Raw genomic sequence first — 13,225 nt, 5'->3', positions numbered from 1 at the left:
CTCTCTCTCTCTCTCTCTCTCTCTCTCTCTCTCTCTCTCTCTCTCTCTCTCCCTCTGTGTGTGTGTGTGTGTGTGTGTGTTTAGTTTTTTGTTTAGATTTGTTTGTTTTAAATCGCCTTTTAAATTGCTTTCTCTTTTTTTTTCAGAAAGAGAAAAAAGGTGTATAGTTGGGTGAGTTGGTAGATATGAAGGATCTAGAATAAGTTGTGGATGAAGGATTGATTTATTAGAATACATTGTGTGAACTTTTTTCAAAAACTATACAAAGCAAGTAAAAACAAGTGAAGATAAGTCTGTGAAGTGTTTAACATAGAATCTTTACTGGTTTTGAGCATGTTGATATCATATGTCAGTCAAAGAAGGACAGATCAGGTAATATACTTAAGAGAGGAAACCATAGAGGACACAGAGTCCCATTAACACACAGCTCATCTGTCTATGTTGATTTATTGGCCTCATGGTGACCCCTGCTGGTCATGAGCTCCTATGTATGTAGGTTTGTCATGGGTTAGCCTGAAGTTACACAGTCTGGCTTAAGAAATACTTTCACCCTGTAACTCCAGTGTTCACAGAGCTTAGCTTAAGGAATAGTTGGCTCTAGTTTACCTAGGGATAATGATTTATGTATCAGAGATTATAGGTTTTTCCACTATAACTATGATAACCCTCTCAGAGACAGATTCTGCCTTGGTGGCAGTTCCATCCAGCTCTACCAGTTCCCATTTCTAAAATGGTAATGACAGGAGATAACAGGCTCTTTCCTGACTTCATGAGGCTACACCCGGGGCAGAGCACCTGTGTTCAGAGGGTAAATCACTCACCCTACACTGTTTAATAGATCCACTAAAAAGATGTACACAATAATTGTAAATAAGAGTTAGACTATTGATATAACTAGGAAAATGTTGAAGTAGCTCAGGACCTGTCTGATCCTTAGAAGCTCAAACAGTTTTGAACCTAGTGCTGAAGTAGGCCTTCGTAAACAAGAATGGATAATTAGTAGAAACTCTGCTTAGGGAAAATGAAAAGGACAAACCAGACAAAAGGTCTGAATCATAGAGCTCTTCGGTGAGAATCATTCCATAATTTCAGGGACTCTCAGGAACTGAGACACCAACCAAAAAGCATACATGGACTGGACCAAGGCCCCTACCACATGTATAGCAAATTGGTAGCTCAATCTTTATATAGGTCCCCCAAAAACAGGAGTGAGGATTGTCCCTAAACGTGCTTCCAGTCTTGGAATCCATTCTCATAACTGGATGTTAGGCCCTCATTTGTGCCTTGTGGACAAACCCAAGCCTGGCTTGTGTTTCTGCGGCCTTGTAAGACAGCCTAAGTCTGGCTCAAGTTTTGAGACCTGTCTCTGTCACTTATGTACCAAGGTGACTCAGGAAGTCCTGTTTGGCCCTGCCTCTAACTCACTGTTGCTGATGTAGAGCTTTGCCATTGGCCCTGTCAGTCACCCCATACCCTCCATCACACTTCCCTTCCCCCATGTCATCTCACCCCACCAAAACTCCTCCTCCCTAAGCTCCTAGTTTATGTAAGAGAGAGGCTGATACATTAAAGTTGAGTTCTTGCTTAGATAAGACTCCCAGCAGGGTGTGTTTCTTTGGGCTGCCAACAGTTACCATCCTGCTCAGCTTGAGAGACCCAGCAGGACCAGGACCTCTCTTTCTTCTTGCCTGGACCTGCAGGCTTTAAAAAGCTAACAACTGGACTTCCTTGTCTGGCCTCAGTTGGAGATGATGAGCCTAGAACTGCAGAGCCTTGATGGGCCAGGTTTGGAGGATATCCAATAGGACACCTACCCTGTCAGGGTAGTAGAAGAAAGGGAGTAGAAGGAGGGACTTGTTTATGTGAGACCAGAGGAGAGGGCAGCAATTGGGATGTAAAAATCAATAAATCAGTCAATCACTCACTCACTCACTCACTCAATCAATCAATCAATCAATTCCCTCTTTGGATATCCTAATTAAAAATAGATCTCTCATGCTAACATAGGTTACTTGATTTTACTTCATAAACAACCACTTTCCTATGTGCTCATCTCTTTCCTTCCTATGCAGATGAAGTTCTTCCATTGTCCCACTCAGGAATAAATCTTCCCTCTCCCTTGTTCCTTGTTCCCTTTCTCTTTTCCCTTTTCCTTTATCTTTTCTTTCCTGACTTTTTCCTTATTCCCTGCCCTCTGTCACTGACAAAAAACAAGAACTCATTGCACTGAGAACTTTGGCTTTAGTGTCCTTGGATCCTACAGGCCTGGTTTTGCAATCACAATGTTGTACTGCAGCTGTCAGAACAAAGATCAGTGATTATAGAATGTCTATTTGGTGAACATCTTAATCAATTTATGATTTGAATTTGTGTTTGAACTTGTGGTTCTTAATAAATTCGGCCTAATTTGTAGTAGTCTCTTGGGCAACAAATTAGAGTCAGTGGCAAGTTCCATCCAATAATGTGAGCCTAAAATCCAATTAGATATGGGTTGTTTCAATCCTAAAGGTTTGTGCCACTATTGCACCAGCATAACTTGCAGGGAGATCATATTGGAAATCAAAGAAATAATTGGATTGTTGTTTATGTTTCACCTTCAGCAGCATACAGATGCCTTCCAGTACAATGAATGAGAGTCAGGAGTAGTGAAAACTCCAAGTAGATTACAGGTCAACTTCCCAAATTCAGTATGTGGTGAAGATGTTGTCTTCAGGAATAGCTCCTTGCATTCAGCTTGTGGAAAGAAATCAACAGCTTTGGAATTATCCTTCATGATTTGGGAGTTTCCATTATAGTCCACTGTCTAACAAATTGGTTATCTGTGACCCATTCCAGCAACTGGAGTTTTTATTTGGTGAAGAGAGATGTCAATTTGGGACTTTGTCTCTTCCATTAGTAGATGATTCCATTTAGACTTTTTTCATAAGTGTATATATTTTAAGAAGCTTCTACTGAATTAAATTATATGCAACCTCTCAGATGAACCTTAGTTTTAGACTACTCTCACCATATCTCTTCCCCTTAGGTTCAGATCCCAGCCCTCCCATTTTAATCCATCCATATATATTCTATTTCTCCTTTCGAAGGGTACTCATCCCTCTCCAGTAGATTCTTCTTCTATTCTAATGTCTGTGTTTGTAAAAACAGTAGCTTGCCTATGGAATACATAACAGCCAACATCCACATTTAAGCAAACATATACATGTCTTTTAGGGTCTGTGTTTCTTCACTTTGGTTGAGAATTTTCCTTTAGTTCCATTCAGTTACCAGAAAATTTTATGATTTCTTATAGTTTAACAGCTGTGAAACATACTGATGTTTATATATCATTTTCTTTTTCCACTTTTGTTAAAAATACATTTTCTTTTTCATATGATGTGTCCTGAAAAGTTCCTCCTCCCTCTACTACCCCCAGTTCCTTTCTTCCACTATCTTCTGGACCCACCCCCTTTCAAACCCTCCTTAGAAAGGAACAGACTGCTAAAAGATAAACATAAACTTAGAGAAATAAATAAGGTAAAACAAAAACCACACAAAATATGGAGCAGACAAATCATGAAAAGGGAAAATGTACCAAGAGAAAGGACAAGAATCAGAGAACCATTTGTTCAAATACACAGGAATTCCATCAAACTAAATGGTAACAAATACTGAAACCCTTTCCAGACTTAATGGAGAGAGACCTTGGCACATATAGCTCTAAATGGAAAACCCTCATCAAATCTCAATCCTTAGAGCTCAGAGAAATCCACAGAAGATATGGCTGAAAGAGTGTAAGAGCCAGAGGGGAAGGAGGACACCAGTAGAAGATCATCTAAATCACCAGATAAAAGGTCATGTGAACAAAAAGAGACTGAAGCAGCAAGCACAGGACTGATACAGATCAACACTAGATCCTCAAAATGTGTGTGGTAGCTTTCAGTTTAATACTACCTTTTTTTCAATTTTTACATTGATTCTCTAGTCCATTTTCATTTTCAGTTAATACCAATAAAGCATCAATGAAGAAAATAGAGTAAGTGTCTCTAATAGGATGCAGAGTCATTTTTGTATATGCTCGAGAGTTGCATAGCTGGATATTGAGGGAGATCTCATCCCAGGTTCAAGGGAATTAGCCACACTGAATCCCACAGTGGAGGCACACAGTGGGGAGCTTTGCTGAATGAGGTGTCTGGGAATTTCAAAATGACTTTTACAGAATAGTTTTGAATGCTGTCTACTACAAAAATGACCAAAGGGATTCCTACCTCCCCCAATGTATTAACCATATGAGATTTCATCCATATTAAGCACATGGCATTTATATTTTAATTTGAAAAATGTCTTCCACAATAACAGGCAAAACTAATGTTCTGACTACTGAGAAAACTTACTACAAAAAAAAAACCCATGAAGTTACCAGTTATCCAGCTTTCAGGGTTTATACTTATACGACAGTGTATTCTGATACACATACATTACATTCTAAGAGACTGTACTTTCTGCTGAACAACACAGCCAGAGTTTACAACACACATTCATGCCACTTAAAAGTATGAGACAAGTTTTTATTTGTTTAGATGTTATTTATGTGGATTTTAATGATAAAATTCATACTATACTTCATTCCAAGCAACTCCCTATACAGTTTTAGTCTCTTGGAAGCAAGAGATATTTTTATCACTATGAATTATTTTACCTATTTTATATTGTTTTATTAAGGAATAATAATGCCAATGAAAGCTTTCACTAGTGAAGAAAAGGTCAAGATACAGTGTACCACAGTAATCACAATTAGCATCATTTTATTCACACCTGTAATGCTGAAAAGTTGACAAATACCATATAGAACTGTAGCAGAAAGACTGAAAAGGGGGCAAAGAGAATGACCAAATCCAAGCAACTCTTCTGAAAAATATCCTTCTTCTCAGTCATAGGCCGGCTTGCTGCTTCTCCAAGGTTTCTGACACACTCAGGGTGTGGTTACACCACTGTATCTTGTACAGTAATAGACTGCAGAGTCCTCAGATGTCAGGCTGCTGAGCTGCACGTAGACTGTGTTGGAGGATGTGTCTGCAGCCAAGGTGGGCTTGCCCTTGAACTTCTCATTGTAGTAAATACTACCACTTAATGGAAGAATAGCTCCAATCCATTCCAGTTCCTGTCTAGGCCTGTGCTTTATCCAGCTCATATAATAGCTAATGATGGTATAGCCAGAAGCCTTGCAGGACATCTTCACTGAAACCCCAGGCTCCACCAGCTCAGCTGCAAACTGCTGCAGCTGGATCTGGGAGTGCACACCTGTGGACAGAAAGGCAGAGTCAATGTCAATGTCATCTCAGGCCCTGTCTCCTCTTCAGATTTGGATTTGTTAAGCCCCTTTTCTGCAGCTGCTGTCAGGAGGAATAGAAAGATCCAAATCCATTCTATGGTTAGCGACACTGTATTCAGGGACTTTGGAGAGGACACTGATCATATGTTGTTTTCAGAGTGTTGATATCTCTGTATTTACCACCATATGAGCAGGGTACTTCTTATATAAGAACCTAGTCCATCTGGAGAAGAACTGGAGAGGAAGGGCTGAAAAGGCACATGAGTCAGGCAGCAGGATTCTCAGGTCCAAATCCTATTCCTCTCTGAGGAAATGTGTCCCACACACTTTCTTTGAGCCCTGAACTGATGCTATGGAAGTAACTTCAGGGATGAATCTCTCAATTGATTTTTGGCCTTTGTCAGTTGTTACACTCTGGGACATGTTAACATGTTGATATACAGATAATGCTTAGTGATAATGACTATGAAGATGATGACAGTGATGATTGTGATGATGATAATGATGGAGAATTGCAAAAACAGCTAATTTTTATAGTTTTAGAGTCTTCTTTCTCATATATGCAACTAATTATATTTATATATATTATAATTAATTATAAATTATATACACACACTTACACATATATGTGTGTGTGTGCAGGTATGTATAAATATAAGAAATAAATAAAGAATTTATAATGCTTTTGGGAAAATAAATGTAATTAGAGATAACTATATTAGTGAAGACTATTCACAAAATCACAGACATTTAATGAGAATCTCATTAGCAGTTCTTATATATTTCATAGTTATAAATAACTATTTATGTAAATACATGATATTACATTAGTGAAATTCTCTAGCATAATAAAGAGAAAATAGGAGGGACAAGAGGTAACAGTAGAAATATTCACAGTATACAAAGTACACAAGAATCTATACATATGTAAAGTTGTTATTTCTATATTTCATATGGATTTTTATTCATTAAAATTTTCAATCATATATGAATATGCTACGATCCACCTCAACTCTCAGGACTCTAACTACAATCTACCACCACTAGGTCCCTGTGTTTCCCCTTGGGACAGTCCAATAAGTCCCTTTCCCAATATCCTAGCTCCTTTGTTTCATTACCTAATAACACAGTGAGTTTAATCACTGCTACCTATTTGACATTGACAGGATTATCACTAGAAATGAGTGAACCTCCAGAAGTCTTCCACAAAATCGTGGTTATATTTTGCCCATCAGTCATCAAATGCCAAAAGACTTTCTGCTTTGTGTAGGCCCTCAAGGTTTCTTCCCCATCCATGATGTATTTTTTTAATTGTTATATTAGTTTTAGTTGTGGGTTCAGGGTATATATGCACAAAAGCCAATATATTAACCCCATTGGATGACTTAAGACATTTACCTGATATTGCTAAGCTTGCTAGTAAACATCTTTACCTGACCAGTCATTTAAAGGTCTTCCATGTGGTAATGTTCACTATTTTGGTTAGTTTGTGTTGTACTGATAAATACAGCTACTGAGAGTTCATGTGTGCTCTAAGAACATTTACATCCCTGGAGATAGAATTCGATCTCCTTTGACCCCTCTGTATCTTATATCCTTTCTTTTCCCTGTTTTATGGTGGCCCTTGATATTTGGGTGAGAGACTGGAATCATTACTTATCTGTGACTGAGTTCTCTGTCAATCATTTTCAGCACTCTGACCACACATGGGGAAATTGAGTCCATTGATGTTAAGAAATATTAAGGAAAAGTGATTGTTTTCCTGATATTTTAGTTACTAGAGGTGATTCTGGTTTTATGTTAAGTTCTTTTTTTTTTTTTTTAAATTTTTTTTTTAATTTCTTTTTTTTTTTTTTGAACATGAAATGCTTTTTTATAGCGTGTTTTACAAGGGGAGGGGGTAAGAGGGTCCAGGTGGTGGAAAAGTACAAAATCTTCTTGGCCTGTGCCTTGAAACATGTCATGGTCTATATGGTACACTGCCTTGAATTATGATCTACCTGCAGTTCTTCAGAAGATATGGTACACTGCTTGAGTTATGGTCTCCCTGCTATTCTTAAGAAGACATGGTACTCTGCTTTGAGTCTATCTGCATTATGTTAAGTTCTTAATCCACTTGGACTTAAGTTTGGCATGTATGATAGATGTGGATTTATTTGCATTTTTCTTCATGCCAATATCCTATAAGATCAGCATCATTTTTCAAAAATACTGTCTTTCATTGTATATTTCTGGTTTCTTTATAAAAAAAAAAAACAAACCAGATGTCTATAGGTGTGTGGATGTACTTCTGGGTCTTTATATCAATTCCACTTAACAAGCTGCCTGTTTTTAGGTCAATATCATGCTAGGTGATTAACAATAACCCTTTAGTACAGCTTGAAATCAGGTATTGTGACATACAAAATTGTTTTAGCTATCTTTGGATTTTGTTTTTGTTATCCTGATTTGTTTGTTTTGTTTACTCTTTATGAAGTTAATGTCATCCTTTTGAGGTCTGCAATGAATTTTGTTTGAAATTTTGATGGAGATTACATTGAATCTTTAGATTGCTTTTGGCAGGACAGTAATTTTTACTATGCTAATACTTCCAATTCATAATTGCATAATATCTTTCTATCTTCTGATATCTTCTCTATTTTCTTACTTCAAAGACTTGAAATTTTGTCATACAAGTCTTTCACTTGCTTGGTTAGGCTTACATCAGGTTCTAATATTCAAGTTGTATTCATTCTACAAAGAGAGATACTGTTTTCATGGTGATAGAGAGGGCCTCTAAATTATGTCATTTCAGTTTCTGTAGTGTCCCAGGAGGAGGGCATAGATTTTAGGAACTAATGGCAGTGAGCTGTGTCAGAACTTGTGTTCATCATGTCAAGTATAATATATATATATATATATATATATATATATATATATATATATATATAATAAACTGCCTGTGGTTAGATTTCTGAGTCTGATCCAAGTTAACAAAGTCAATCTGCACAATGTTCCATTCACATCTCTTCTCATGAGTTGCTTCCCTTATTGGCACCTGCAGGGATGCCATCAAGAAACAAGTTTTCCAGCCAGGTGGTGGTGGCACACGCCTTTAATCCCAGCACTTGGGAGGCAGAGGCAGGCTGATTACTGAGTTCGAGGCCAGCCTGGTCTACAGCGTGAGTTCCAGGACAGCCAGGACTATACAGAGAAACCCTGCCTCGAAAAAACAAAAGAAACAAACAAACAAAAAAAAAGAAAGAAACAAGTTTGCCTAGAAGAAATTGCTATATGCACTTGGAGCTTAATATCAGAATATTAATTAATGAAAATACACAAATAGAGACACTCATACACACACAAACACACAATACAGACACAAACACACATACAGAGACATACACACACACTCACACACACACACAGTTTAAAGCCCATATATTTTACTTACTTGTTTCATGACACCTTAGCACTATGTGTTTTATATATGCCTTTGTCTTATTTCCTTTACTAACTCTTGACCTCTTTTTGAACTTTGAACAATTTAAACAGAGATGGGAAATATAAAGTCTAGGAATTTGTGTCTATATACAGATTTACACAAAAATGATATCAGAAGTCTAGGTTGATTTATATTTTTTATTATTTATTAGTTTATTAACTTAAAAACCTGCTCTATGGCCCCCTCCTAGTATCCCCTCATACAGTCCAGCCCCAATTGTCGCTGCCCTTCTCCTCTGAGTATGTGTGCCACGTATGGTTATATCTCCCAACCCTGGCACATAAAGTCTCTACAGCAGGTGGCACATTATCTCCCACTGAGTTCAGACAAGGCAGTCTAGCCAGTGCAAGAAACACAGGTAGATGCCATGACAACCATATTCACAAACACTCTTTAGCACACAAATAAGCACCAGGTGTGCAACTCACTGTGATACGTAATGCTGTGTCAGACTAGGTCTATGTTCTCTAAAGGCTAGCAACTCTATGCCTGACTAATGGGACTTCTTCCAGTTTTTATGAGACCAGATATTAACATATAACATTAGATCCTAACTCAGCTAGCATGTACATGCATCAACTTGATAAATGAGGTCTTTGAAAGGTCATTTAGAATTACTTTTGTCCAACTTACAAAAATTATACTTAGGTGACTATGCATTGTGAAATAAATATCTGCTGCATTCTAAAAGACTGGAACATCCAATAGACCACACAGCCAGAGTTGACAACACACCAGGAAGTCACTAAAGACTTAAGACTGTGTAAGGAGTTTTTCTTTATCCAGAGGTGCCTTGGATATTACAGATCAAATTTGTATTATACTTTATTCTAGCTATCCCAAAAAAAAGTGTTCTGGTTGATCGCAGAATCCAGAGATATTTTTTATCATACATAATCACAATTCCTCTTATTTGTTGTATTATTAAACAAAAAATATGTCAATAGAGATGGTCACTGGTTAAGAGATTAACAATGTATGGAGTACACTAGGATCACCCTAAATCAACATCACTTTATTCACAGATGTCCATTGCAAAGTGGACAAATGCAACTTAGGGCTTTAAGGAAGTGGGACAAAAAATTGGCACTAGGAGTGATTATTTTTACATAAGTCTTCAAACAACTCATCTCTGTCATCTCAGTCCCAGAGAAGCATCCTGCTCCTTCAGGGTTTCTGACACACTCAGGATGTGGTTGCAACACTGTGCCTTGCACAGTAATAGACCGCAGAGTCCTCAGATGTCAGGCTGCTGAGCTCCATGTAGGCTGTGCTGGAAGATTTGTCTGTGGTCAGCATTGCCTTGTCCTTGAACTTTTGATTGTAGTTAGTATTATCATTGTAAGGATAAATCCATCCAATCCACTCAAGGCCATGTCCAGAGCTCTGCTTTACCCAGTGTATAACATAGCCGGTAAAGGTGTAGCCAGAAGTCTTGCAGGACATCTTCACTGAGGACCCAGGTCTCACCAGCTCAGATCCAGACTGCTGCAGCTGAACCTCAGAGTGAACACCTGTGGAGGGAAAAGCAGAGTGGATATCATTGTCACTTAACTATCTGGCTCATCCTTTGGTCTGGAATTGGGAGCCCCTTACATGTAGATGCTACCACTAGAAAGAGGATGATCTGGCTCCATTCCATGGTGAAGTCCTGTGTTCTCAGTCTCTACAGAGAAGGCAGTGATCATATGTTGTTGTGGAGTGTGAACATTCCTGTATTTACCACCACAGAGTCACATGATTTACATATTCATGAGCAGGGTTCTTCTTAGATAAGGAACTTGTCATGCTCAAGAAGGTTGAAATAGAGAACACTGGTGTTAGGCAGCAGGATATTGAGGTCCAAGTACTAATCTTCTCTGACGAAATTCATCCCACACCCCTTCCATGAACAGTATGCAGATGATGGCCTAAGTCTAAAATAGATATCCAGCCTGAGAGAGTTGCTCCACTTCTGAAATGGTTATCAGATAAATTAACTGATGTTTGTAGGACAATGCTAGTGATGAGAAATTTTAAAAAAAGCTAAGTTTACAGAATTTATAGCATCATTACAATACATATAATTAACATTTGCCTTTCTAAAATGTTATATAGTAATAAATTCACCCAAATTACTAAAAGTAAATATACTTCAGAAATGCTTGTACATAAATGTTTATTGCAGCACCATCAAAATGACTAAATTATGGAAATAAATATTATTCTATCAACAGAGATTTGCCTCAAGAAGGCATGTTTATATGTATAACCCAACGGAAGTTTTTCATCAGAAAAAAATAAGAAACTTATGTCAATTTTAGGAAAATGATTGGAACTGGAGATAATTGAATTAATAAAGATCATATTAGAATCACAGACACTAAATGGGTCTCTTATTGGTAGTGCTTACATATAACACCATTATATAGATTTGTCTATACAGAATCATAATGATGTATAAGTGAAATTTTCTAGTATAATAATGTGAAAAATAGGAGGGCAGGAAAAGGAAGGGTAGAGGTTATAGGGAAAATACTCAGAAGGTACAAAATACCCTTTTAAACACCCTTTTATGAAAATGCTAAACATATATAAAACTGATATTTCTAGTTTGAAGAATTTTTTTTTATTCTTTTGAATTTTCATTCATAAATAAAACATCTAGGATTAACTACCCCTTCTATGAAACTCTCATTTCCCTTGGGAGTTTGCACTATGACTCTCTCACAAAATCTGCCCATTTTCGTTCATTAACTAATAATATGGTGAGTCTAATGAGTGGTATTTATATACACATGGGTGGGGTCATTCACAAGTACATAGGGAACCTACAGAAAAAATATTCACAGAAGTAGCCAAACTTTCCTCATTAGTCATCAAGTGCTAATAGGCCCTCAGCTTGAGATGGGCCCTCAGACATTCCTTCCCAGCCATGTTGTGATATTTTTTAATTGTTATGTTTAGAACACAAATGTACCAAGGAGTATGCATGATCCTCAGAAAACAACTCAGGACAATCAATTGTTCTAATGTACCTTGTGGGTCCAAGGGATCAATTTTTTATTTTTGAGGTGACAAGAAGACATTTTTTATCTACGTTGTCTTTTACAAACTGTTAGGCTATAACTTTGACTGGATTGATTTGTTCAGGTCTTGTGCTAGTATTTAAATCTGCTGACACTTCATGTAACTCTGGCAAATCCTGAGATTCTATGTCATGTCTATCCACCTCACTTCGGATCTTATGTTCTTTCCAAATCTTTTTTGTGATTGTCTTTGGGTTTGGGGTAGAACATTTGTATAAATGACTCATCTGTGATTGAGTATTCAGGCATTCATTCACTGAGCTAGACCAGCCATGGGTATCTATCAATCAGTGCATACTTCACTCAGAAGCCTCTGTGATCACATATGAGAGCAGCAATAATCTACTACATATAAACATATGTTATAAGGCAGTTGGTCAATCTGGCCAATAACAATGGAACTAGGGTCTACTAGGCGTATGCTATCTACTTCCACTGGCTTTCTCCTTGTTTACCTGGGATGAAGTCTTTCCTATGGAGTAGGCCATACATCCAGTTAGAAAGAAGTTGGTAACTCCACAGCAGTCTGGTACTACTGAGTACATCCTACCTGCAGGCTGATATTGTAAACTGCTAAATCAGGTACTGTATAAAAATCACTGAGGCCTTTGTGTTGCTTCCAAGCAGAATGACACTGTTCTGCACTAGGAAATCTAAGCAGCAGTTAGACTAATCTGGTTATTTGAAGGTTTGTTTCTTTATACCTATACCTATACCATAATCCTTAGCTATGTGCAGATTAAAAAAAATATAATGTCCCAATTAGAACTTAGTCAGATGATTATAACCAAGAATGCAAATGAGAAAAAATAAGACATGTTGTGGAAAAGGTTAATCATAACTCTTTGTTGATGTGAGTACTAAACTAGTGTAGTGTACTAAATTTGAGATTCTGTTTGAAAATGTCACCAAAAAGAGTAAATAAAATATGCTGTGTCCCAGCTCTATCTGTCCTAAGCATGTACTCAAATGAATCTATATTATTACAGAGACATTTATATCTCCGTGTTTATTGTTGCTCCATTCAAAGCAGCTGGGTAATGGAATTCATATAAATTTATAGCAAAGGACAAATAGAAACTGACAATGTATGGGGTATAGACTACAAATTATTCTTCAGTGTAAAAAACACAAACTATGAAGTGTATACATATATGGAGGAACCTGGAAAAAAATTGTTCAATGAGGTCCCACAGGTCCATAGAAGCAAATGCTTCATGTTTTCATTTAGAATCATGGTTCCATGATATGAATATTTTTTACTGTGTGCTTAATATGTAAAGTTCAAGAGGCTACAAATGGGTCATTGTGGTCTGAAAAATTAAAGGATACGATATAGAAAAATAGAGACAAAATGAAAGC

At 37.3% G+C, this 13,225-nt stretch overlaps 2 gene segments (V, D, J or C); both read right to left on the bottom strand.

Moving 5' to 3' along the window:
- Positions 1-4,951: 4,951 nt before the first annotated feature.
- LOC114634211 lies at positions 4,952-8,753 on the bottom strand. The segment is given in 3 exon segments: positions 4,952-5,280; positions 6,430-6,460; positions 8,745-8,753. Coding segments are annotated over 3 exon segments (369 nt in total).
- A 1,227-nt stretch (positions 8,754-9,980) lies between these two features.
- Positions 9,981-10,477, bottom strand: LOC114634225. The segment is given in 2 exon segments: positions 9,981-10,309; positions 10,392-10,477. Coding segments are annotated over 2 exon segments (375 nt in total).
- Positions 10,478-13,225: the final 2,748 nt, after the last annotated feature.

Source organism: Grammomys surdaster, unplaced genomic scaffold (genome assembly GCF_004785775.1).
Source record: "Grammomys surdaster isolate TR1022 unplaced genomic scaffold, NIH_TR_1.0 917, whole genome shotgun sequence".
In the NCBI taxonomy this organism is placed as follows: Eukaryota; Metazoa; Chordata; class Mammalia; order Rodentia; family Muridae; genus Grammomys; species Grammomys surdaster.
Note: the sequence above shows the minus strand (reverse complement) of the source record. Positions and strands in the feature narration are given on the sequence as shown.